A 27,994-nucleotide genomic window follows, 5' to 3' on the forward strand; every position below is an offset into this window, starting at 1 on the left:
ATATCTCCGTTTCCGTCGTCCCAAATTTTCGGTGGCCCACAGGAAAGAGCTCCGAGAACCCCAGTTGGCCCGTGGGTCAATGCGTTGAAGACCCTCTGTTAAATCTAATTGTCAAATCTACTCTGTTAAATCTACTGCTCAGTACGGATTGAATGCAGCTCGCTCGCCATATGATTGCTTCCTCGCAAGTCTGGTTTAAAAACCACTGTTCAAGAGGCAATTACTACAGAAAGTGCCGACTAACCATACTGACACTCCAATCGATAAAAACATGAAACGAAACAGTTAAAAGGCAACTCGTTGCTCTGTCGGTGGGATTCGAATTCCGCTTCAGTCGGATCTTTTCATTAAAGACAAACACGCATACACACGCACTCTTCGAGAAGTTTCACTTAAAATTCATGTTCTGAACACAATGCAGTCGATTATAATTAGTAAACATACATGTTAAATTCATCATTCAACAGATAAAAACCTTACATAATTCATTGAGCAGGGATTCCCAACCATTTTACATTCGCGGCAAGTGAAGGCCCGTTCACAAGTGTTAAGTAGTTCAGGAGTAAGTCGTCAAGTACTTTTAAAATGTATGGAGACGTTATAAAAGGGCCGTTTACGCAGTGTTTAGTTTTAAAGTTGTCAAGTAGACAGGTGGATAGAATCCGGTTTCTTTTCCCGGTTAAGTAGGCCCTATGCGCATGCGCCAGTGGGCGTGGTCTCGTATTATCCAATGGGCATTCACTACTTGATTACTTACGTTAGAATGGATTTTATTACTTGACGATTTATCACTTGATTACTAAATTACTTGATACGTGTAAACAGGCCTCAAGTAGAAAACAAATGAGAGTTGAGACTCAATGGACTTCTCTTTCTTCCTCCTACCATGACATTCTTGTTCCTTTTGTCACTTGCTAAAGTACCACGGCACACATTTGAATATACTTTCATCTCCTAGCTATCTTACCGTAACATTAGGAACATCTCACGGCATATCGATTGGGAATCACTGTCATATGGAGTCTTATAGTAAACTATAAATTTCTTATTACCCTCAGTTACTGTTAACGATTGTTATAAAGGTATTAAAATCATGAGAACAGTTAGATAGAATGATATGTTACTGTACATCAACCATAGATAACTTTCCGTTAAATTTTATACAACATGATTTGTATGATGCAGTACAATTACTCACTTTTGAACATGATTTTGATTTTTTTCATTATTTCTTTCTCATCAGAACCTTATCCCAATGGATTTTGATCTCCATTATCTATTAGGAATTATTATTTAATACTGTTAATTATATACGCAATTGTTTCGTCTTAAATGTCATTGAAAGTGTTTTTTTCACTTAAATACGTTTAATTAAATGAAAAAAAAAGAATCGATAATATTGTAAGAACCCTATTTTGCATCGATAACAAGAATCAGACATTCTATGTATGGCCGTACCATGAGCAATTCTTCAGACTTTGCTACCATCAAACGGGTATTCTGCTTGATTTAAGTTGAAAAGGAATGAAAAATTTCGTAATATCAGCTGTGGTTTCCATAGCTCTGATATGTCTTTGAAATAAACACTACGGGGGTTTTTATACTTATCTTTGTTTTGGACATTCAGGTTTCACCATTCTGAATTTAACCAATAAATTTTCGTACCCGTTTCACATGTATGAATTCAGTCCATCATTTGCTGTGTTTGTCAGTCATCGAATCGAAATCTAAGAGCATTCATTTCAACTGCGTAAAACTTGGGATGTCCACGGCCGATGCAGAAACATGTACGAAGACGCGATTATTGCGAACAAGGCACTCGTTATTGCCAATACGCCACTCGGAACAGACCTAGTAGAGAAATTGCAATTGTCTCTTTCACAGAAGCACATGTGACCAGTGTTGCCACCTTCGTACATACAGACGTGGTCCACCATGAACAGGTTGATCTGGAGGCTCGTCGTACAGGTACGCCGGACTATTTCTTGAGCTGATGTGGGATAAAAAATCGAGTTTACGTTATTAAAAGTCATATGCTAAAAAAAATTAGATCAGAGTTCAACTTTATTTTGCTTGAATTGATGAGATTAAGCAGGGGCGGCTCAAGCGAGGGTGCAAGGGGTGGCAGCGCTGACTTTAGTTAAGACCCCAAAATTTAACACAGTAAAAATTCACATGGCATCACGCTTTTGAGTCATATCTCGACAACAGAAACGTTGAGAAAGTAGACAAGGCCTCTAATACCAGAAACAAGAATGTAAGCTATCGTAGCGGCTCGAGACAGAATCAGTACCCGTGCGGGACTTATTTTTTGCGCCTCCTGCATATTGCCCCCCCCCCCCCCATGGCTCCTACATCGTGCGTCAGGTTCCTTAGGCTGGAATCTTTCGCTTAACACAAGCCAGATTTTCCATGCCCCCCCCCCTCTACAGTTAATTTATAGTGTGAAAAAAAAACCAAAATTATAAGGATTTAGTCCCGGTCTCCAAACCTGGAGCCCTGTCAGCCCTACCCTTAGGGAGGGGGGGGGGGGTCATGCCCTTCCCTCACGACTTATCAAAACCATTCGTATCAAAAAAATAAATTATTTCGCCCTTTCATCTCCGATTTTGCGCAATTGACAGAAAATTTTCTTTGATTTTTTTCGGCCAATGAAACTTTTTTTTACCCATTCATCTCGAGCCGCAATGGGTCGCATGGCCAAGCGCCGCTCCTATATTCTTACCGCAATGGGCAGGTGTGCATTTTGGTTCCGTCACCCATATCCCCCTGTAACTGACAGAGCTCTAGCCCTGGGGGGCCCGGGAACAATTCCCATAATTTTTTGGCTTATTTACGCTATAAATTAACTATAGGAAGTCCCGTGAGAAGTCTGACTGAGGGGCTCACACCGAGGGATAATATATATATATATAAAATAAGGAAAATTTATCCGAGGATGATGTCACTCTCCGCTATCCATACGAAGGCTTTTAACAGCTCGCTGATGCGAAGTTATATTTTGGAAAGAGAGAAAATTCAACTGCGCCTGCGGGGAATAGAACCCACGACCAAGACCACTAGAATACAGAGGAAACGAATATTTCAATCTTCCCTTGGAGCTCGTGTGCACTGAACGGGATCGTACATGGACGGTCGGGCCAAAGCTCACAATTGCTGACAATGCCACCGATGGCGACTTATTCGAGGAGGACGTCACTCAATTGTCAGCAATTGTGAGCTTTGGCCCGACCGTCCATGTACGTTCCCGTTCAGTGCACACGAGCTCCCAGGGAAGATTGAGATATTCGTTTCCTCTGTAGTCTAATGGTCTTGGAAATGGGTTCGATTCCCCGCAGGGGCAGTTGAATTTTCTCTCGCCAAAATATATCTTCGCATAAGCCAGCTGTTAAAAACCTTCGTAAGGAAAATTTATTTTATCATTCTAACTTTTTATATTTTATCATGCGAGAAACCATGCTGCCACCTATCAAGTATAAACAAAACTCTTTGTAATTCCTTCAGTGAAATTGGGTGCTGGTTTCACACTGGCGTGCAGCGTGAAAATGAACAATATGTGGCGGTATGATGACGTATATATTTCTTTTATTTTCTGGCTACACATTTGAGATTGAATAAAATACAAATAACACAACAAATTTTACGCGTCATAATACCGGTTGCTATGCTTTTATGTTTACCACAAAATAATTTTGTACCAGACTTAAAAATAAAGTAACAGGTATTGTGGTGCCTCCTGCGCACCTGTGCATCGGTGTGCAGCATGAAAATAAACAATATGTGGTATCATAGTATGTAATATTTATTTCCAAGCTGCGCGCTGGTATAAAACAGTGAATTTTACTTGCAGAATTTATAACAAATATTTTTGTTCTTAAGTGGCAGCGGGGATTAAGTGGAGGATCGTCTTGATTCCAATCAATTTTTAAAGCAATATTTATGCGCATTCGTCTTCTATACAAAAATATTGAAGGGAAAAGAAAATATAATTCTGTCTCATTCATCAAGGTTTTAGGCAATACATAATTTATCATTAAAATTTCTTTCATACAGCATCGATATATGCATTTTCATAACCCTGTGTTTTTGATTTAGTTTCCGAGCAGGTGTGTCTGGGTCTGCGGACCAGTGGTAGAAGAACACTGACTTAGGTTATAACACAAGTCTTGCATTTGTTCTCCAAAGGGAAGGATAACAACTTTCAACGGGGATTTGGTCAATAGAAACGGGTCAACATGTTGTAGTCATTCCATTTGATGAACTTTATTATTGCCCCTTTCCTTGCTTTTTTTTCTTTCTTAATATGTCTGCTCTTCTTCTTCTTTTTTCACACAATTGCCATTTTTTGAATTTTTGCCCATTTCCTTCCCCTTTTGCTCTTTTTTTATTTTAAATTTCTAACAATTCACTAGCCCCCTTTTGAATTTTCGTTCCGTCGTCACTTTTTGGAATTTCTGCTTTCTTTGAACGTTTTCGGAACTTCAGCGTTTCCTGCTGTTTTCTAAATAATTTCTGCCTTCTTTGAACCTTTCCGGTATTTCTGTTTTGTTCAAACGTTTCCGGAATTTCTACCGTGAAAAATTTCTCTTCCCTCCCTAATAAACGTTCTTCAGGATTTTACCACTCACTCTTCTCTGGAGTTCTTTTCAACTCCATTTCTCCCTGCTGAAGAATGAACCCTCTGCTTACGTGATGAAGGTCTTACAAGTTCGGAGACCATCTTTCCGTGGTATATACACCATTAAATAAACACACTGTACCTCGTAAACATTCCTCTGTGAATTTCTAACGAATTGACACACGCCTTAACGTGTGTTCTGAGTTATGTGTGACCCTAACGTATTTATGTTGTCAGAATTATGTGTTTCGTGATCTAGCTTTTTTTTTCCCGAAACACTGCCTCCGTTGCACTTTTTGGCTTCCCACATAATGAACCTGGGGGGGGGGAGGCTTCGATGTGGAGCCCATGATATAAGTGGCAATTCATGTTATCATTAATTGATTACTCACGTGTTGCTGCGTGCATGACTATCTTGACGCAACATCCTTCACATTCCTTGAGTGGTGGCTGATCTTGGGGCAATGCAGTGTTGTTGAAAGGATCTCGACATCTCGGATCCGACCACGAGTCACATTCATAGCACATATATTTGCTTTCTATAACACACGGGTATTACGGAAAAAAATCAAAATCAGTTTCAGTTAACACAATATCCTGATAATCACTTCTATTCAGATAGTTACATATTATTTTATAAAAAAATAAACTGATTTTTGAGAAAGGAACGACTATTGAAAAGTTTCTCTCATAGATGCAATGAAACCTCTCTAAGAGGAACGTTTCCAGTGCGTTAAGAAACTGGGGCATTTTAGAGACTGATGGACCCTTAATAGAGGTGAAATGATGATTAAGGAAAAAGTTAGCTCCTTAAAAATAGCGCCTATGTAAGTTGGCTCTTAGCAGAGGTTTTAATGATTTTTAATTGCTTGAAATCAATTATTTAAGTGATCTAAATAGTTTTTCCTCCCTTAATTCAACACCAATGGAAGTCCAGCAAGAATGGGGACTTGGCTCCACCTCTTCTTCAATTGTAGTGCCTAGTAGAGTTTTTACTTACTACAATAAAAAACTCTACATGGTTGCATGAATGCTAGTCCATCCAGAGGCGGATTTATGGCTTTTCCGCCCGTCCTCTTCTCCCATTCCGGTTTAATTTTTTGGACCCGCTCATTCTACAGATTTGCCGCCTTGGGCTATCTCAGCTCGCTTGGCCAAGCGAGCTGTGCGTGTTTTGGTCACGGAAATACTATCGTACTTTTTTGATCACTCATATGATAGCGTATGCACTTTTTTGGTCACTCACATGCTAGCGTACGCACTCTTTTGGTCACTCACATGCTAGCGTATGCACTCTTTTGGTCACTCACAACTCACATGCTAGTGTACGCACTCTTTTGGTCACTCCCATGCTCACAAACTTTCTAGGTCCCACTTTTGGCTATTCACATGATTGCGTAAATGTTTTGGTCACTCACTTGGTTGCACGAGCTCAAAGACATTCATTTTGTTCACTTAGTGATCTGATCCCTTGCTCTCTAGGTCGATCTTTTGGTCACTCCTATGCTAACACACTTTTGGCCACTCTCTTGGCCGTTCCCCTGCTCATATGCTCTCTAGGTCATTCTCTTGGTTGCACACGTTTTAAATAACTCTTTTTACTGGTAGACTTACCTGCTCCTTTGTTGACTAGGTCACTCTTTTGGGCAATCCCGTGCTCCAGGTCAAACTTCCGGTTGTTCACTGACTTGGTAACTCGCTCTCTAGGTCACTCTTTTGTTCCTTGCAGACTTGCACATACTTCAGGTCACTCTTTTGGCCATTCACATGCTTGCACACGTTCCAGGTAATTCTTTTGGCCATTTACGTGCTTGCCATTTACTCTAGGTCATGCTTTTGATCTCTCACTGACCTGGTCCTCGTTCTCTGGGTGACTCTTTTGGCCATTCACATGCATGAACACTCTCTAGGTCACCCTTTTTCCCACTGACGCGCCTGCATACTCTTTCGTTCACTCATATGTTTGCAAACTCTCCAGGCCACTCGTTTCGTTATTTCCTGACCTGGTCCCTCATTCTCCTGGCATTGGTGGAATTATAGTTTCACCACCGTCTCTAATTCTAAAAATTTTCTCGACCAACCGGTGGCATCTCCTAAAATTTGCCACCCCTCTAAACTTGTCGTACAGAGCTATAGCCCACTAAGCTCCCCCCACCCCCTATCCCATGTAAATACGCCACAAAAAACATCGCCAGGTCTTAAATTTAATCACTAAACTTGATACGTCTTTCCCTTAAAAACCACATGACGAAAATAGCATTGGAATTACAGGCACTTTCCACTGGCTCTGACTTAAAGCTTATAGCCCTTTCACCTAAAACAGGGTAATGAAATCATTCGAACATCATGTGCTCAAGTCATTAAGTCACTTATGGTGACCGATATTTATAGACCGCATAGATTTAAATACTGAGGAAAATGCAATCAGAGCATTTTCTTGAACGAGGCAAAACTTTATAGGATTAATAAATCGCCAAATAAATTCACCAAAAAGCTATTTAAGAATGCTAATTAAAGTGATGATTAAAACTAATTACTCACTCAAACATTCTTCCTCCGCTTGATACGACGCAAAACGAGCAACTGCAGATGAAAGAGGGCAAAAAAATAAATTACTTAAAATTCACTCGGAGAAAACTCTCTTGAATAAATTTCATGACAAAGTACTATATTATACAGAGCTCTCAGTGATATACATAAGCACATATTCATATTATCATCCGGGAATTTCGTTAGTATAACTAACCGGCCTCTTTCATTTCCTTGGGTGCACCCAGGCTATCAATTTTCTAGCCTTCCAGTTGTTTTGGTATTCTTTTTGGATCTCTGGCAATGTTCCAGCTTCTTTGTGGGAACAATAGCACCTCCTCTCTGGGAATTCGACGCCGAATGGATAAAGAAAGAATAAATAAGGAAAATGGGGGACCCGGCACATCCATGGGATCCAAACAAACAAACAATGGAAACTGGAGGACAGTGGAAAGGGGGGGGGCTCCAACTCACAATCAAATTATCGCACCCCCTTAAACACCTTCTCTTCACTAGCACGAAGACGAATCCCATTAGTGGATGTCTGGAACGCCTCTCCCGCGTGTATTTATAGTACGTTCCATCCATGTACTCCACTGGATTGTGTTGGTCGAGCAGATCGATTCACTGAGAGTTTGCTCTCTCTCTCTCTCTCTTACTCCGTGTCTCATTAGGGCTGATAAGCAAGACAAGGCACTTTGAATTCCAGTAATTGCTGATAAATGTCCATTGTGGGATCTTGGAAATAATTATTGCGTGAAGTTTTGAAGCACATCGTCTAATATCCGTAGGAAGTAATAAAATCGCTGTACAGATCGATCTGAGTTCCGTAGATTCATTCCATGTGAAACCCTGAATCTTAATTCGTATGCCGTAGATCAGACTCTAACGGCCTATGTTTCTCTACATTATCATTCAGCCAATTAGTTCATTGAAGCCATGGTTGGACGAAGGTATACCTATACCCGCGGGCTAATTGTGGCCCTCGGAGTAATCTGATGCGGTCCGCGCAGAGCCGTCTTAAGAGTATCATGGACCCCACCGGGCCAAGTGGTTTTTCGGAGGCCCTACCTGGTAAATCCTAGAAAATTTCAATCGGATCTCATTTTTGTCCGGCTCCTCTTCTCCTGAGGTCCCCTGGGCCGTGCCCGGGTGGGCCCATGCGTTAAGACGGCGCTGGGCCCGCTACCGCAAACCAAAGTTATTTGGTAGAATTAAAAAGAATAAAGTAGAATATTTTACAAATCAGTTATGTGACACGCAACACATTTCCAATTTACACTGTTAAGGTAGTTGCACAACTTCCAAGTGGTCTGCGGAACATTTGTAGATTATTTAAGGAGCCCACTTGAGTGATCCGCGGCACAGTCTTAGAACAGCTAAGTGGCTCGCAGTACATTTACGGATCTCTTAAGTGACCCACGGTGCATTTACAGATAATTGAATTGACTTGCGGCACAGTTCAAGAGCACTTAAGCGGTCCGCGGTACAGGTCCAGAGTACTCAAGTGATTCACTGAAGATCACTGAAGTGATCTGGTGTTAGTTTGCAAACGTGCCTTCTATGGGTTTTCAAACCAATAAAGTGGCAAAAAAAAGAGAAAAAAAAAACCAGCATTGAATTAAATCCAATAAATACAGTAATGAAATTAAGCAATCATCGCACTTCACTGATGGTTAGAAACATTGACGGAAGATGGCAGCACTACAAAACAAATCACAAGCATCACACAGACACAAACTTCCCATCAGGTTCACACAACACGTACAGGTACATCGCGGCTTGTACTAATTCGTTAGAAATTCCGTAGAGGAATGTGCCCGAGGTGGACATACGGTTAAGTAATAGTACTAGTGAGTTCATTGTGTCTCTCCGGCCGTTTCACTCATAGTATGGAAGCCAGATGGTAGCACCACTAGAACACAAAAAATGCACAATTCTGACAACATAACAACACGTAGAACCACCCACACATCCACGCTCCGGAATGCACTATTTCAGTGGTTTCAAAGCTCTTTATGCCACGGAGCACTTTTTGGGGGGAACGGGCGAGGAAAACAAATCTGTGTTTTTCAGACAACACATTGTCCGTTCCCAACCTACCTGGAGCAGTTTAAAAAGACAAGACACTGGGGTGCATTTTGTACGGTTAGGTAGTAGAAGCATTCAGTCTCAGCTGTGTTTAGCATACGGCCATGACCCCTAGGCTGGGATTCTTTGCGGGCCCCTCGGTCAGACTTTTAACGGGTCCCTTCTGTAATTAATTTATAGCGTGAAAAAGCAAAAAATGATCAGAACTGTCCCGGGCCCCAGGGCTAGAGCCCTGTCAGCCCCTTCCCTCCTAGGGGGCCCATGCATACGGCATCGCAAACACTCCCAGCAAAAAACCACATTTTTACTGCAAAGGTGTACGCCATCGTTGTTAAAATGACGAAATTTTCCAGATAGATATTTCTATGGCTATTCATCAGGGTGCGTTGCAACATTGCCAAAGTTCCGTTAAAAAGAAAAGCAAAATCCATATATTTCCAAAGACCTTCAATTTCCGATTTTCCGCAGGCGTCTGCGGGACATCAGAATCATACCAAAGGTGCCTATAAAATAAATAAATGAAAGAAAAACGTCCATTATATATCTAACACCACACCGTTCATTTCTTCACGTTGGTGTTCAGAGATTCATCCCGGGAACCCATTGCGCACATCGGATATGGCAACGTGCCAGAGAAGAAGAGTTGTAACTCTCGCTCCTCTCTCACATATAGCATGACTTAGCTGTTGACAGCTCTTATAAAAAGAGAGAACGCTTTCTTCTCCCCTTCATTCAAAAAAATATTTATACCTATTTATCCACAAACGCACTATTTTCTTCTAGGGGGCGAAAAAAAAATCGATGGGGCGAGGCTTTACTGGGAAAAGGAAAAAGAGGCTTTTGCGAATCGACCCGGTCCCGTCGGATTCACATCGGGCAAGAGGTCGTTTCTTACGCCTTTCGCAAACGTTCCTTGACGTTTTGACCCCTTCCATTGGATATTGATTACTATTCGTCCAATAGCCGTCGTCGTTTTAACAAATATTTAGGTATTTTTTAACAAATCTTATCCAATGATAGCTGTCGATTTCGAATCCAGTGCCTGTTAAAGTTGAACGATTTCACGGACAGGCATAAAATAAACATTTGTAAGAAATAATTTGAGGACCGGGGCTAGAAATAAATGGACCTGGGAGGAAAAAAAAACAATTTGCCAGACTCTTGGCAAAAAAATATAGTCAATTCGCGGTAAGTCGGAACTCCGATAACTCGAATGTCTGTTTAAGTTGAAGTTTTCACTCAGACCCAGAACTTTTCCTGTATTTTAGTGTTAAAACTTTCCCTTAACTCGAGGTTTTTTTTTGTATAAGTCGAAGTTTTCGTCAATGAGAGAAATTTAGAAAACAGCATTTAGTAATAGAATTTTGCATTTAGCAATAGAATTTAGCATTTTAGCAATAGAATTTGGCATTTTAGCAATAGAATTTGGCATTTTAGCAATAGAATTTGGCATTTTAGCATTTAGCAATAAATTTGGCATTTAGCAATATAATTTAGCATTTAGCAATAGAATTTAGCATTTAGCAATAGAATTTAGCATTTAGCAATATAATTTAGCATTTAGCAATAGAATTTAGCATTTAGCAATAGAACTTCATCATTTAGCAATAGAACTTCATCATTTAGCAATAGAATTTTATCATTTAGCAATATAATTTGGCATTTAGGAATAAAATTTTATCATTTAGCAATATAATTTGGCATTTAGCAATAGAATTTGCATTTAGCAATAGAATTTGCATTTAGCAATATAATTTTATCATTTAGCAATATAATTTGGCATTTAGCAATATAATTTGGCATTTAGCAATATAATTTGGCATTTAGCAATATAATTTGGCATTCAGCAATAGAATTTGGCATTTAGCAATAGAATTTGGCATTTAGCAATACAGTTTAGCATTTAGCAATACAGTTTAGCATTTAGCAATAAAATTTGGCATTTAGCAATATAATTTGGCATTCAGCAATAGAATTTGGTATTTAGCAATAGAATTTGGCAGATTCGTTTAGCGGATTCATTTGTCTGCCTGCAAAAAGTGAAAGACTTTTTCACGAATATGAAGGACAACCAACATATAGGCATTCAAAAATCACTGCATCTTCTTTCAGAAAATAATCTACATGAAAAGTTCAAATTTGTCGATAGAGGGTGCTGCACGAATGGGAGGGAAAGGAGCGATTGGATCTGTGCGAACATTTCTTCAATCTCTCTTCTGTATCCGAAACGTTCGTAAAGCTTCAGCCGGCGATTCGAGGCTGAGGCAGGGTCGAACAAAGATGTTTATGAGGAGGCAAATATGATTTTGCCGTCATAACCATTGCATAATTTGGTGATTTTTTAACGGTAGTTCTGGTGCATTATCCACCAATCATAATGAAAACTTTGTGTAAATCACCACTAACAGTAACATTCAGAAATGAGCTGTTAATGCCATCACCACGCTGCATTGAAAAAAGTCAAGATAAATCACTCCTCCTTAATGTTATACACAAAAAGAATGACTTTAGCTAATGGTTATTTTATTTAGATTATTTTGTCATGTATTTAGTCCAATAGTCGACGTTTTAACAAGTATTTAGATTATGTTGAAGAAACACAGTATATACGGGGGGGGGGGAATTTCGTTTGTGATCTTTATTTTTTTGATATTCTTACCCAATGGCAGCAATTGGTTTTTAATCCATTGTCAGTGAAATCGATTTCTATCGGTTTTGGAATGTGGATAAAGGTCTCCGATCACTCTGACATCTGAATAGAGTGGAAGTATAGTTCTAAAAGTCAACGGCTGCAGAGATATTCGTTCAGCATAATAACAATGACGTCTGAATATTGTATAATATGATGTTGTTGTTGCGACAGGATGTCCCAAATTACCTTACGCTCAGCGAATATCTCTGCAGCCGTCGTTTTTTATATAGAACCATACATACTTCCAATCACATTTTTTTCCCCAAATGACGTGCATGTTGATGTTAGACAAGGATGACGTCACACTCCGCTATCATACGAAGGTTTTAACAACTGGATGTTGCGAAGATATATTTTGGAAAGAGAGAACATTCAAACGCCCCTGCGGGGTATCGAACCCACGTCCTTTCACTTTCCGGGTGAACGCCCTAGAGCACTAGACTACAGAGGCACCGAATCTCTCAATCTTTCCTTGGAGCTCGTGTACACTGAAAGGGACCGTACATGGACGGCCGGACCAGACTCAGGCCAAGCTCACAACTGCTGACGCTGCCACCAGATGGCGACTTAGACAAGGAGCTCCAAGGAAAGATTGAGAGATTCGGTGCCTCTGTAGTCTAGTGGTCTAGGGCGTTCACCTGGAAAGTGAAAGGACGTGGGTTCGATTCCCCGCAGGGGCAGTTGAATTTTCTCTCTTTCCAAAATATATCTTCGCAACATCCAGTTGTTAAAACCTTCGTATGTTGATGTTACTTGAAATTTAATGACCTTTTCTTCAGAGTTTTTTATCTGAAATATAGATGGCAGCACATAAAAATCAAACACAACACTAAATACGCACTCAGACCGTTAGGTACACACACAGTTACACTTCCGGCACAACTCACTAGATAGTAAATCGCCCATAGATGGTGATAGACTTGAGTTGTGCTCGGTTGAAAGAAAGAAACAAAGAGTTGTTGTATACTTGAAAAAATTCAAAAAAAAAAAACCTTTTTATGTATAGACACTGCGTGCTAATACTTCAAACCTCTATGTTTAACCTCCCATAAAAATGTATTGGAAAGAAAACCTCATTTTTCAAACAAACACGGTGTTTATATTAAGTATGAGGGGATTTTTTAAATTAGTTACAATTAAGGATAAAATATGGTTACCTTTATTTTTTACTGTGTGTCATCTATAAAACGATAAAATCTTGCTTAGTATTACGTCAAGTATCTTCAATAATTACGTCAGCATCGATGGGAAGGGAGGGGGGGTTCCGGGTTTGCTGACTTTTGATGACGGGGGGGGGGGGGGTTGAATGATGTTTACGCCATCAGTCACCCTCTATAAAAATATGAAATATTCCTAATGAAATCTTACTACTCTGTGTTTGTGGACACCTGAACTAACATTCCCTCGATTGATTAAGTCCTCTACAGATTCACTTTAAGTGACCTGTAAATGTTTCGCGTACTCTTCAAGTGATCTGGGAATGCGTCCGGGTCGCTCAAGTCAACACCTTCTAGAGCAGAAGGTATTGCTCAAGTGCTCTAGAAATGTGTCGCGGGACGCTTAAGTGCTCTTTAACTGTGCCGCGCGGCACTCAAGCGATTCAGTAATTATGCCGCGGATCACTTGATTAATCTGAAAACATGCCATGGGCCGCTTCAATGCGCTGGAAACGTGCCGCAGAACACTTGAGCGATCTGTAAAAATATGCCGCTTAGTTCATTTAAAAAAATAACTGGGTTTGAGGTGTCGGGCTACATTAGATATTCCGGAGGACAAAATTTGGTCTACGGGTAATGGGTTTAGCATATATGACTTAGAGGGTGGGACGCAATGAATTTTTTTGAAAAGGAGTTTTGAGTTGTTAAACTTCAAATAGCATTGAAATTAACAGAAATTGGTTATAATAACATACAACGGTATTTTCTTTAGGAAAATTTTAATTTTTTAAAAATAATTTTTGCAGCAAAAAAATAAATTTTTCATTGTCAGGGGTAAGGGGGGGGGGGTACATAGGCTTTCCCTAGGCCTTCCCCTTTCCCGCGTACGTCTCTGATCCCAATATGCGTTAGGAGGTAGGCAGCAGAACTGACGAAATTCTGCTGGTAAGGAGGGGGGTCAGAGTTTTGCTGACTTTTGCTGAATTTTATTCCCGATTCCCTCAATTCGGCCTGATAATAAATCCCTGAATAAGTATCAGCAGCTCACAAAAACGACATCGACTAAGAATCAAGTCTTTCTAGATTAAAAAAAAGTATTGCACTTGCATAGACGTATTTTATACTGAAATGACACTGAAAGATATACTTTCTGATGAAATTGGTATAAAATGGAGGTTTTTCTGCACCTTGTCATTTGCCATGTTTCTTGAAATATACACTGAACCATAGAGGGTTTAAATTGATGGAATGTAGAACCTCCACTCCGAACAGTCATTTGCAAAAATATTCCGTGTTTTCAAATGCAAATATTTAATGAGATATCGAAGATGAGAAATTAATATTTTTTAATGACTTGACCGCAAACTCCGTTTTCTTGGGAGTGCACAAAGGGAATGACCTCAGCTATTGACCTTCAAGTTATTTTGTTATGTACTTAAAAGATAAATAATTTTGTCTACAGCATTATTTTGAATGACGTGTTTTCAGGACCAAGAAAAAGTGAAATGAAAAATTAAAAAAAAATTCTCTTTTGATAGTATTGATGAGTGCTTTATCTTGTTTTTTCAATGCAGGGTGTGGCATTAACAGCTCATTTCTGAATTTTTCTGTTGCCGGTGTTTACATAAAGTTTTCATTATAATGTTGACATTGGTGGATAATGCACTATCGGTGAAGTTGTGTTCTACCTCTGCCCAGGACGGGAACAAAGCGGGCAATTGCCCCTGGTGACAAACTATAGGGAGAGGGTGGAAATATCAGGAAATTACAGAAATACCGTTAAAAAAATCACCAAATTATGCAATTGTTATGACGGCAAAATCATATTTGTCTCCTTATAAACATTCTTATTTGACCCAGCCTCAGCCTCGAATCGCCGGCTTACGAACGTTTCGGATACAGAAGAGAGATTGAAAAAATGTGTTCAGATCCAATCACTCCTTTCCCCCCCCCCCCATTCGTGCAGCACCCTCTATCGAGAAATTTGAACTTTCCCCCGTACCAAAAGAACACCTCCGTCGTGAAAATAACGTTTTCGAAAACCGCATTCAAATTCAGTGAAACCTCGCTAACACGATACTCGATACATCGATATTTTCTCAAGTCTTGTTTGGAATTCAAACCACTGGAGATAAACTATTCTAATTTAATCATATTTAATTATTGAATGAAGATATTTAGAAATAAGTTACGCGTACATAATGCATTACTAGAAACGGATGCATGTATAATACTCGTATAAATGAAACGAATTATAAATAAAGTGCATACGAGATTATTTTCTGCCAAAAGGTGCAGTGGTTTTTGAATGCTTATGTACTTGTTGTCCTTCATTCGTGAAAAAATCTTTCGCTTTTTTGCAGGCAGGCAAATGAATCCGCTAAACGAATCTGCTAAATTCTATTGCTAAATGCTAAACTGTATTCCTAAAAGAGAAAATTTTCTTTTTACAAAAAGAATATAGAGGGAAATACAGTAAAACCTCTTTCTTTTACGGACACCGTTGGGACAAAAAAAAAAATCGTCCATAAAAGGGAGGTGACCATTAATCAGGAGTTTCAAATGCATACTTTTATTATACAAGGGGAAATTATTATTTGGCCGTAAAAGAGGGGCGACTGCATCTAAGGGGGATGGGGGGGGGGGGTTCCCGTTAAGAGGGATTTCACTGTAAAGGAAACATTTGTGGTTCGAACTGTATACTACTTGGTCACACGAGAAGCGCAAATGAAAAGGAGAAAGAAGATGAAACAACTGAACTGGAAAGGCTGTATAATTGAAATTATTAAAGTGTGAAGCTAATTTTTTTAGTCCTAATGACAATTGAATTTTTTTACCGAACTTTAACAGTTTGAAGTCAATTTGCGTTTTCATAACGCGTGAACCACACACACTCAAATTATTGGCTATGAATGCTGAAAACTTCTCAAGTCTAAATATCTCTATGAATTTAAAAATATGGAGTTTTTTCTGCAAATGACTTTTCGTAGTAGGTTCTTCACCTCACTAATTGGAAGTCTTAGCAGACGGGCACTGCGTAAAAAGTTAATTTTTTTTAATTTTTACAACCCCTCTCTCTTAAAAAATTGTAACATTTTAAGAATCCGTACGCCATTAAAAAATATTGTATTAGGAAAAATACCTTTAAAGTCAACTGTTACATAGATATCTACTGAGCAAACAATACGGTCCCCGCTGTATAATATTTACACTTATCGGTTGACCGCCTGGTTATAGGAGAAATTTACCATTGCGTTGAGTGACCGAAGTGTTCATAATCGATATTTATATCCAACTTGGACGGTAGTTTCTTGTGTCTACAATATGTGGTTTCGGCGTAAGTTATGGTAATTCGTCCCCAGTTGTTGTGTTATATGTTACTTTTATCGATCAGCATTTTGCTACTGAAACGATATGCTTCAAATGACTAACCAACACAGCCAAATGTACCGGGCGGTTCATATCTCACTGGTGATTTATATAGCTTTAACTCAAGGGGGGAGGTAGTGTACGGGAGGATCAGCTGCGAACTCTCCTCAAGGTCAAAGGTACATATGCATCAGCGGATAGTTGCAACGCCTCATCAGTCCATACCAAATTGTAGCCCCGAGGTCATAATATTGCAATCTTTAGGAAGGAGTGGGTGCACGATATTGACTTCACATGCTTTCCTTTAAGAAAAATTCCGTCTTTAATTGGCAAGCATTGCAATACCCAGTGGAGAACATTTTTGAGGGGTTATATCAAACAAATTATGCACCCTGAATATATATGTAAAATATGGGAGGTTGCACTTCAGGGGAACACGCTGTATTTATATGATTTAAATAGATCTGAATTGTTTAAAAATGTCATTTACTGTTTGCCAACTTAATTTTCTGTAATTGTTGGAACCATATTCAGGCGCCACCTATCAGCGGTCGCCTCTAGTTCGGTTGAGAAAAAAAATTTATCATCCATATGTGTTGTTCCCAGGATCGAACCCGTGGACTTAACTGCAGATTTCATGGGGTGGTAGACGAGCATCTTGCCACTCTCTCGCGCCTCAACTTTATCTACTTCTTTAAATCAATTTTTTTCCCTATCAATTCGGAACCGACCAAATTCAGAAAATACGATTTAGCATTGATGTAATTCTCTTAAATTGACACCCCAAACACAGCAATACCCTGCAGAAATACCGCATTCCTGCCCCCCCCCCTTCCCCGCGGACAGAAAGCACACCCCCTTGGTATAAGTATTTTCGTCAGACTTTTTAAACTGGCATATTGATTTATGGCATAATTCCATCAAAAACCCCACAATGCAGCATCTTTGGTATTATATATGTGCATTGTGTCTTTCTTTACACAGAGAAACACGTGTCCCCGCAGGTTAAAAACAAAACAAAACAAATTACAAGGAACGTTGCATTCGACACTCATCAAGTGTCACTATTCCTGTCAAAATTGAAACGCAATCCACAAAACCCCCCCGGGACACATGTAGGAAGACAGTGAAGGCGTATTATTTTCTAATATACATTTTTAGCAAAAAAAAAATATTCTTCCCCCCTCACCTTGCCCGTAATTCAGGAGAAAAATCACCAAAATGGAGGTGTCGTACATCAGACAACATGCCAAAAACATGGAGATATATTGTGATGTATATCAGATCATATTTTAGAAGTCGGATAATGCAGCTTGTCGAGCTTCACGAAACACGCGTCCCAACTGCTTGCGACGAGCCTTGAGTTTTGCTGTCAAAAGTGCCTCATATTCAAAAATGTACCTTTTCATTTGGCTATTTTAATTTCTCTTTGTCAAAAAAAGTGTGTGAAGCGTCTTTTAAATTTCATTTTCACGCTTCAGGCGTCTCTTCGAAAACAAAAGAAATGCATATATATTTTTTCCTGTTTCGAAATTTCACGTGTCACTCTGTCAGCCATGAAACCGGAAAGAATGCTCTTCTTCTTCTTTTTTCCAGTTGCTGCTGCTGGTGTTGTCTGGAAAATTACATGCATTCTTTTGTTGAATGACGGATCCATTCAGAAGTGCTCGCGGTGGATCATTTTATTTTAAAATAGAAAAGGTACCAATTACGGGGGGGGGGGATATTTATTATACAGGGTGTCCTGTAAATACTAATGTGGCCTTTATCTCCTCAACTGTCCGTCGTAGAGGTAAGGTTCCAATTTTAAAAGTGTCAGAAGCGTTCAAAAATTATCCTGTGCTAGTTTTGGGAGTGAAAATACGGTGTGTCGTTAAATAAATTTTAAAAAAAAATCTAAATTTTTGTACGGTTCCCTTGCCCTCTAACTTCCAATTGGAAAGTTGTTGCCCTGTATGTCCCAACAGAAAAAACATTCTACTTTTCTAGGTGTGGTATTCATTGAGATATTTTAATTCGAAAATCGGAGAAATGTTGGCAAATAACAGCAAAAAACTAACGGGTAACGTTTCTTTTTTTCCTCATTTATGCTGTCCTTTCTGAATTTTTCCCGCGGTTTTTGAATTAGAATATCTCAATGAATATTGCATTCAGAAAGTTGGAATTTGTTTTATGTTGACCTTGGGAGAGACAGGGCAACAACTTTCTAATTGGAATTCAGAGGAAACAGAGACAGTATGAAAATTTAGATTTTTTTTTTATTTTGTTACACACTGTATTTTCATTCTCAAAACTTGATGCACAGGGTAATTTTCGGATGCTTTTGAACGCAACCGAAGTTGTAACTAATACACCTGCAATCTCGATGACAACAACGACGAACCGATCATGACCGATCGTGTGTTGTGTGTAATTTTCAGATTTTGAATTTTTGTCATGCTCAAACACATATTTACTGACGTACATTAAATACACCTTCCTAGGCTATTTACCACACAGCCCGACTGTAATCCCACCATAAGCCCCAAGTGCTGGGCATGGGGGACAAACATTTCAGTCTGGTCTGGTAAGAAATTGCAGTCCACGCTGCAGATATTTCCGCAGTGTTTTGCGCTGATTTTACTGTCTATGAAAGAACATATACAGGGTGTCTCAGCACCAGGCTTACAACTTCTACGAGGGGGGTAGGGTGCACCCAGACGATTCAGGATAACATATAATGGAGGGTCGGAAATGCTTTCCCGGCGCGTTTAGATGACATTGTACGGGAGCGGTGGTTCCGGGTGTTTGGTACATTGGCTTGCTCGATCGCCGGGTCTACCATGGCTTGATTACTTCTTCCGGAGTCCTCAGATGATACCCCTGTTGACAGCACTGAGGAACTTGTTGCCTGCATTTGCAGGGAAGTCGCAGACGCGACCGGAATCTTTCAGAATGTTCGAAATCCAATGCACCTGATATGTGAGACCTGCATTACACCACGTGGGTGATACTCTGAACACCTTTGACCTCTGTTACTTTTTCGATGCAAATTTCTTATTAGAACGCGTGTCCGCTTATGTGGTGTCCTTTCACTTCTGGTGTTTTTTGTATTCCTTACCGCATCAGGGAAGCATTTCCAGCCCTGCATTGCTATGTGATTCCGAGTCGTCTAGGCGTACCCTACCCCTCCTAGAAGTTTGTACACCTGGGGCTGAGACACCCTGTACATAGCTCATGAAAAAAAAAATGAAGAGTTCAGTTAATAATTCATTATTAATTATTTATACTGTAATTATTTAATTAAATGAAGAGTTTAGTTAATTAGTTATTAGATCCCGTTAAAATGTCTGTGCTTTCCCCCCCCCCCCCCCCGATGCCATAGCAAGCAATCATACTGGGTGCGGCTAACATGCCGCAGTTCTCTCCCCTTGTGCATGTGGCTTATATACAGGAGTTTCGCTCTTGGTGCGACCCGGGACACTGCGCCTGACCACTATGTTGGCTCTCGAACAGAGAGAGGAGTTGGCCATCCCGTCTTGTACCCTCCTCGCAATAATGGAAGATACCTTCTCCCTGGAGTCCTGAATTTCACAGTAAAGACGAAGAACCTCCCACCCATCATCACCATATCACACACATACGGAAGGGTAGGGGGGGGGGGTTGGGCTTATATCATTTTGTGGAGAATAATGGATTCAATTTCTCAGGAGCATTTGCTCATGACAGGGTTTGAGCTATTAATCAGAGAAGAGGGAGGCGAATACGAACCCGCGCTAGAATAAGACGTCAAAAAAGGGAATAAGAAAAATTAATACTTTCCCCCCCCCCTGCCGGACCCCGATCTTTTTCTACCCGAATGCATCTACCATTTGGGGCCCGTGGGCATCTCTCCCTTTCTCTCACCCTATCTTTCTTTCCATATAGAATTTCTTTGGCTATTCATTTCTCTGGGAATTCACGGTGGCTACCGCTTTTGGGAATCGATTCCGCCAGACATGAAGGGTGAGAATCGATTTATGGGTTATTATCTTCTCCAGTTTCCATGAATGTGCTATCGCCATCCAGCAGTAATAGAATAAACCCTAGTATCTCGCCATTACTTTTGTTTTTCAGTGTCAAGGACGATGATTCCTCATGTTCTTTTTCTGTTTTAAATCATCTGTCTTGGTTATTCATGTTTCCTCTCCTCTTTTTTTTTTTTTTTTTTTTGGCAACACGGGACCGTGTATGCAAGTAGTATGAAGTTTGGCTCTGGTCCATGATGGTGCCGTTGTTGAAAGGGGCCACTGACCATTATTGGCCCTAATCCCAAATCTCCGTTCTTGTAACGCATAAATAAAGAATACCAAATGTGCAACAGTTTTTTTACGTATCTGTTGCACGTTTTATGCTCAACAGACATGACTAGGACATGACAACATTAGGTAATGCAGCTGACATTATAAATGATAAATACACATCATAATACCCGGTAATATACACAATACATAGCACATCATAACACACAATCATAAATACACGGAAAACATGAAATGCCTATAGTTTTGTTTCACGCATACACGCATAGAAATTTAGTAGAATCTCATTATACCTCATTATAACGGACTAATAGGGGCTGACGGTTCTCCGTTTTAATGAAATTCCGATTTATAATAAATGATTCTCATAGGGTGTAATGCACAACGGGGTGTACACCAATGAAAGTACGGTAGTTATAGCTATAAAAAGTGTTTATTTTATATGAAATAAAAAGCATTCTGCAACAGGTTGAATTGAAAAAGATGTGTGCACGAGTACACACCGCGTTAATCTTAATTTTTCTGGCTGGCCAGTGGTATGAGTCATACAGCGCATTTACGCTTAAGCGAAGCAACGCAACAATCAATGTTCAATCGCTTGCTTGGAAATGCTTCTTATAAACAGGTTAACAGTTTTTTTGAATGCTTAATACGAGTTTTAAACTCGTCAGATAAAAATAAGAATTCTTTATTATTACTATTGCTGTTTTTTAACTTGTCCGTTTTAAGCGAAGTACGTTATAACGAGGTTCTACTGTATTTATGTAAGTGGTTATAAATTTTATGATTCAAATTTTAAAAATAATAATATTTGATGACATTAGTGATTTTTCGATTGTAACTTTTTAATATAATGAAACTCAATGACAATATAATACTTTCCCGATTATAATTTTTTAAGAACTATATTCAAATACAAATACAAGTACAAAGCCACAACAGGCGAAATGCCCAACGAGGTGGCTGAGAAAAAGATGGCCATAACAAATATGGATGTCATATATTTCTAAGATACAGCAACCCCCAATTAAAATGTTATTATAAAAACTAAAGACTGGAGCCCCGAAGTTCAGGCAAAATGCCATAAATGCCTTTTTTTGCCTATTTTCAAACTTTATTGGTAAAAGTGCCTTTTTTGAAATTTCCGTGCCAGAAATGCGCCTATTTTAACATAGGTTTAAGTTTATTAGTGAATTTTTCAGAATCTGTAAAACTTGTATATTTTGGGCATTGAGAATTTCAATAGAATTGCTCTTTGCAAAATTTTCCAAAGCACTTAGTATTAATTATCATCGGAGAGACCCCCCCCCCCCTCATCCTTCGAGCCCCATTTAGACGCAACCAAGTGATCTGAGAGATTGGTGTTGGCATGAATTAACTTTGCTTTGACCGGATGGTGTTAGACGTTAGTGATTTTGTTTCAGATGAACGCATTTTGTGTTAGAAAAGCAGAGGAAAATCAGAAATTTGTTTCCCCACAGGCTGCACATAATATGCCTCGCTCAGCCACTGCCCTGCGTTGTATGTGTGTGTATAGTGGACCGATGATTGTCCCAAGAGGTCTTGAAATGATGTCATAACTCACACAAGGCGAGGTAGGAGCAGACAGGTTCTGAGGCCCATGTTGTTTTGATTTTATTTTTAGCACCATAAATGCTCTGAAAACAATCGTGGCTATTTATTAAACATGCATATTTAGTATTCGATTAAATTGACAAGAGTCACCCTCAGGGGTGTGTGACAGAAGCGGCCACACAAGACCCCGCGCTCGAAGAAGTCCCCCCGCCCCCGCATACGTGGTAATATAAAAGAAAAGTTACTTTTTTTTACGAAAATAGAACAACATAGCCATGTTTCAACTATAGAAATGATAATGATTGTTCCAAATAATACAACAAATAAATGAGAATTATTTGCAACGCGAAGGAGCCCCACAGATCATTTTCTCTACTGACTTCGCGTTTGGTGATGGCGGCCCTGGAATTTATCTAATCCTGAGGGTCTAAGAGTAACTATTTTGGACTTGAAATCAATTTAACTTGCATAATAATGCATTTATTATAAACTATAATTAAAACAATAGACGGATTAAATGCAACCGATTTTTCAGCTACACTTTTTGGTCCCTTAATATGTTTGCTTTTAGTTATTTTTTCTTCCTTCAAAAAATTATAGATGCCTTTTTTTAGTGCCTATTTTAGGCCTTTTTGCCTGCCTATTTCGACCATTTTTAGTGCCTAAACTTCCGGGTTCTACTAAAGACTATATATACGTATATTTGATGACGATAATATTTGTTTGATTATACTTTTTTAAAAGCAATATTCAAGGATATCTAGGTTTTTTAGAGATTATGATTTTTAAAAATAATATTCTATGACTTTCATGCTCGATGTCCGTGATGGTACCATAAATCTGGCCCTAAACTTATTTGCCCTAATCCCAAATCACCGTTTTTGTAACGCATAAATGAAGAATATACCAAACGCGGGCAACAGTTTTTTATACGGATCTGGTTGCGCGTTTCATGCTCAAGAGACATGATAGTGTAGTTCCCATCAATGGTCATTTAGATACATGTCAAACATGAAATGTCTATAGTTTCGCTCATATACGTATAAAAAATTTAGAAATAGCTCCTTTAAATATGAGTATACATTTTATTAAAAACTAACTACTGTAGTGAGGATTTTTCTACGAAGATATGGGTAAAATTTATGAATGTTTGTGGAAATAAGTCACTAGTAAATTTTGAATTTCCATATTTTTTATTATTATATGGTATTACGAATGGGTTATTCATCCAAACTTATGAAATTTATAGACTGATAAAGTAAACAAATTACTTAGAAAATGATAATATATCATTACTACTAATGACATCAAAGTTGCCCTTAGGGATGTGCGACAAGTGCGGTTGCACAGCGTCCCGAGGTTTGAAGACCCCCGCACTTGTAATGCAAGTGAAAAAAATATATATAGATGTACTATATATCTAATATATTTCAATATTATGGGATTTTTCCTCTAATTAATTCTGAGGTTTCATCAGGAATTCTGGAAAATTTTTCTCTCATTAATTCTGAATTTTGTTCAAATCTGGGATTTTTCTGTCATTAATTCTGAATTTTGTTCAAATCTGGGATTTTTCTGTCATTAATTCTGAATTTTCCTCAATAATGGGATTTTTCTCTCTCATTAATTCTGAATTTTCCTCAATAATGGGATTTTTCTCTCTCATTAATTCTGAATTTTCCTCAATAATGGGATTTTTCTCTCTCATTAATTCCGGATTTTCCTCAATAATGGGATTTTTTTTGTCACTTATAATTCTGGATTTTCAATTTTAAATAGATATTTTTCAGCACTCCTGTATATTTTGTGACAATGCATGAATCTTTGGATGGCGATTCCCCTCCACCCGCAAAATATACAAAATTAAGGATAAGGAGCCCCGAAATTATTTTCACACTGGGTCCCGCGTCTGGCAATGGCGGCCCTGTGAATGACATTCATAGTTTTCTAAAGAAAATGCTTGGTTAACAATACATATTCCTAATATATTCTCTATATGGAAATATTCTGAACAACAATAGAAATCTCAGTTCTTTTTTGAGTGACAATACATTTGAAATCATTCCGCGATAATCGAATAACTGCAAAGAATGACAACAGCTCTTTAGATCTAGGAACAATTATCTTCTTTAAGTGAAAAAAAACCCCATATAAATATTTGAAAATAAAAAGATTACATTATGTCAACAACTACCGCGAACAATGGCGTTCTACGTTTGTATAACAATCCATGAATTCAAATGTGATTTTTTTTGTGCGAAATTATTTATATCTGACAACTTTTCAACGAACAATGGCCTTTTCAGATTATGTCCTTGCAAGCCGACATTTTCTCGTTCACTAGTAACAATCGTTGTATGTAACAATTGGAACTGAAATCTTGCAACAGAATACTTTCCAACCTTTACGACATGTAATAATATACAGGGTGCCCTGTAAGTACTAATGCAGCCGTCATCTCATCAATCGTCCGTCGTAGAGGTACAGTTACAATTTAAAAAATGCTCAAAAGGCGTTCAAAAATTATCCTGCACCAGTACTAAGAGTGCAAATACAGTATGCAATAAAATAAAATAAAAAATCTAATTTTTCATTTTATTTTAAGATTAGAAAGTAATCTCTCGGTCTCTCCTGAGGCCGACAAAAAAAATCCAAGTTTCTAAGTGCAATATTCACTGAGATATTCGAATTCAAGTATCGGATAAAAGTTGGGAAAGGAACGCTGTCCGTTAGTTTTTGCTATTCTTTCATAACTTCTCTCAGGTTTTTGAATTCGAATATCCCAGCGAATAGGAGTTTTTTTTTTTTTTTTTTTCCAGAAGAGAGACAGGGAAACAACTTTTCAATTGGAAGTTGGAGGACGGTGGAACATATAAAATTTATTTTTTTTCCCTTTTGTGACACACACTGTATTTTCACTCTCAAAACTGGTGCAGGGTAATTTTTTCACGCCTTTTGAGAATTTTTTAAATTGGAATCATACGTCTACGACGGACGGTTGATGAGATAAAGACCGCATGAGCACTTACAAAAGACACCCTGTATTACTCAACAATGCAATCATAACTATATATTATCATTAACAATGAACAACTGAAATTAATATTTGTATAATTTGGAAAATGTAACAGGTAATTTTATAACAGTCAAAGTAACATTTAAATAATTTCATTAAATTTAACCGAAATTCACACACAGCTATAATAATAATAATAATATGTACAGCTGCGTATACAACAATAAAAAAATTGATCAACGTACCTAAAATAATATGATATTTTGATACAAAAAAATTATTATTCAGCATTTATTGAATTAAATACATAATAAAATTTTAAACAGAGAGATTACATTATAGCTATATAGTATATATTCTCTGTAATTCTATAACTTTTTTATCTACAATCATGTTAATAAATTTCAATATATAGTTAAATAACGAATAAAATTTTTATCTTAAATTAAATACAATGAAACAATTTATTTCTTTTAAAAATGTTTTTTCTATCAATTCAAAGTCATACATTGTATTTTTTTCTGGATTACGTCAGCGGGATTTTCAAACACTGAAGCTAATTACTACGTGATTTTTCTTAATGGATCTCATTAGCAAAAAACATGCTAATTTTATTTAATAATTATTTTACACGAATTTTAATGAAATTTTCTTTTTTTTTATCGTTTTAATGACATAACTATGAATAGAATAACATTCGAATAGAAAGTTTCAGTTCCATCGAAAAATAAGAGTAGAAATGATGTTTGTAAATAGTAAATTTCTCTCTCATGACTAATCATGAAACAACAATGTCTTCTCCCACTCACCTGGTAGAGTAATAGTTTAATTAAACTTTACAATATAAATTTGTTTAATTGCAGTATAATTAAAATATTATTCACATTTTCATCATTAATAGAGTGTAATGAAATAAAATACAGTAAAGTAACTGATTTTCTTAAAAATATTTATGCTATCACTTCAATCATGCATTACATTTGTTTTTGAATTACGTCAGCGCTATTTTCAAAGACAAATTAATGAAGATAATTATCACGTGATTTTTCTTGATGAATCTTATTGGCGAAAAAAGTAACACGGTAATATTATTCACACCACTTTGAATATTTTACGCAATCAAGATCATTTTAATGATCAAAATAATTTTTTTTTATAATTTTAATGACGTAAATATATATATGAATAACATTTAAATGATCAATTTCAGTTAAATAAAAAAAAAGACAGAAAATCTCATAAAAGTAATCACAATTTCTATTTTGTCTCTCATGGATAATCTTGTAAATATAGATGCTAAAAAAGAAGCAAAAGCGAATGTCTCTTCCCATTCACACAATAGTGTGACAGTACAATTATACTTTACAATAATTTACTTTAATTGCAAAATAACTAAATTATTAATGAATTTTGGAAAGAGTATGTTATTTACTTAGAAAATATTTTGCCCGCAATTCAAAGTTACATATTGTATTTTTTCTTAATTACGTCAGTGAGATTTTCAAAGACTAATTAATGAAGCAACGTCATTTTTGTTAATTGATCTCATTGGCGAAAAAAAACCACTGAAATTTCATCTACATCACTTTAATTATTTTACACAATTTTAATGATCGGTTTTGTTTTATTTGACATTTCAATATGACGCAGCAACTACCATTTAAATGATTCATTTCACAGTTGCAAAAAAATAAAGTTAATGCTTGTAAATCAATTCCTCTTTTTGCTTTCTCATAGATAATCATGAAAAGATAGATGCCAAAATATCAGCAACAACAACGTCTTCTCCAACTCACCTAGTTGATATACTAATTATAAACTATATACACATGTAAATACAGTTATACTTTACAATAAATTAATTTAATCGCAATATAAATTATCAATCGATTTTTATCATTAATAGAGTATAACGAAATAAAATAGAATAAAAACAAATTATTTCCTTAAAGTTATTTTTCTTGCAATTCAAAAAAAGTCATATATATATTGTATTTTTCTTAATTACGTCAGCGGGATTTTCAAAAAATAATTAATAAAACTAATTTCTTAATAGATCTCATTAGCGAAAAAATACGATAATTTTTCATTTAAATTACTTTAATTATTTTATACAATTTTAATGATGAAAATCCTTTTTTAATGCCGTAAATATATATGTAAATAACTATTAAATGATAAATTTGAGTAAATAAAGAAAAATGAGAGGAAATAATGGTTATGAATAATCAATTTCTCTTTTCTTTCTCATAGATAATCATGCAAAGAGAGATGCCAAAAAAATGCAGCAACAACAACAACAACAATGTCTTCTCCCACTCACCTAGTAGAGTAATGACACAGGGTAAAAACTTTGATATCCACATCGGGGTCTTTATAAAATGAAGCACGGGGCCAGCAAACCGTCTGGACCATCAACAAAGATTCGATTTCCTCATCTCCTTTTCACCACACTCTTATACACAGAGAGATGACTGTGCACCAGTTCCACCCCGAGAGTCGCAGGTCTTTTTTCTTTTTTTTACTATGCCTTGGCAGCGTGCCTATGCCCCTCAAACATCAAGCGCGTACGTATACACAACTGGAAGAGAGTGTGTGTGTGACATAAGAGTGGAAGCTAGGTACGAATACACACACACACATACAGAGATCGAGATGGATAGATAT

The 27,994-nt window shown here is 37.6% G+C and overlaps 1 protein-coding gene and 1 non-coding gene across 2 annotated transcripts; one reads left to right on the forward strand and one right to left on the reverse strand.

Annotated features, from left to right (window-relative positions):
• On the reverse strand, window positions 1–27,829 carry LOC149063839 (UPAR/Ly6 domain-containing protein qvr-like). The gene is made up of 4 exons (XM_089254688.1): window positions 27,651–27,829; window positions 7,160–7,201; window positions 5,011–5,157; window positions 1–1,990 (listed from the first exon to the last, which is right to left on the reverse strand). The coding sequence occupies exons 1-4, from the start codon at window positions 27,691–27,693 to the stop codon at window positions 1,743–1,745; spliced, it is 480 nt and encodes a 159-aa protein (XP_089110814.1). The 5' UTR covers window positions 27,694–27,829; the 3' UTR covers window positions 1–1,742.
• TRNAS-GGA (transfer RNA serine (anticodon GGA)) lies at window positions 12,537–12,610 on the forward strand. The gene has a single exon. It is a non-coding gene; the product is annotated as a tRNA-Ser (tRNA).
• Window positions 27,830–27,994: the final 165 nt, after the last annotated feature.

This window comes from Pholcus phalangioides, unplaced genomic scaffold (genome assembly GCF_987345545.1).
Source record: "Pholcus phalangioides strain wild (caught in Gottingen) unplaced genomic scaffold, Ppha-v1.0 ptg000042l_1, whole genome shotgun sequence".
Taxonomy (NCBI): domain Eukaryota; kingdom Metazoa; phylum Arthropoda; class Arachnida; order Araneae; family Pholcidae; genus Pholcus; species Pholcus phalangioides.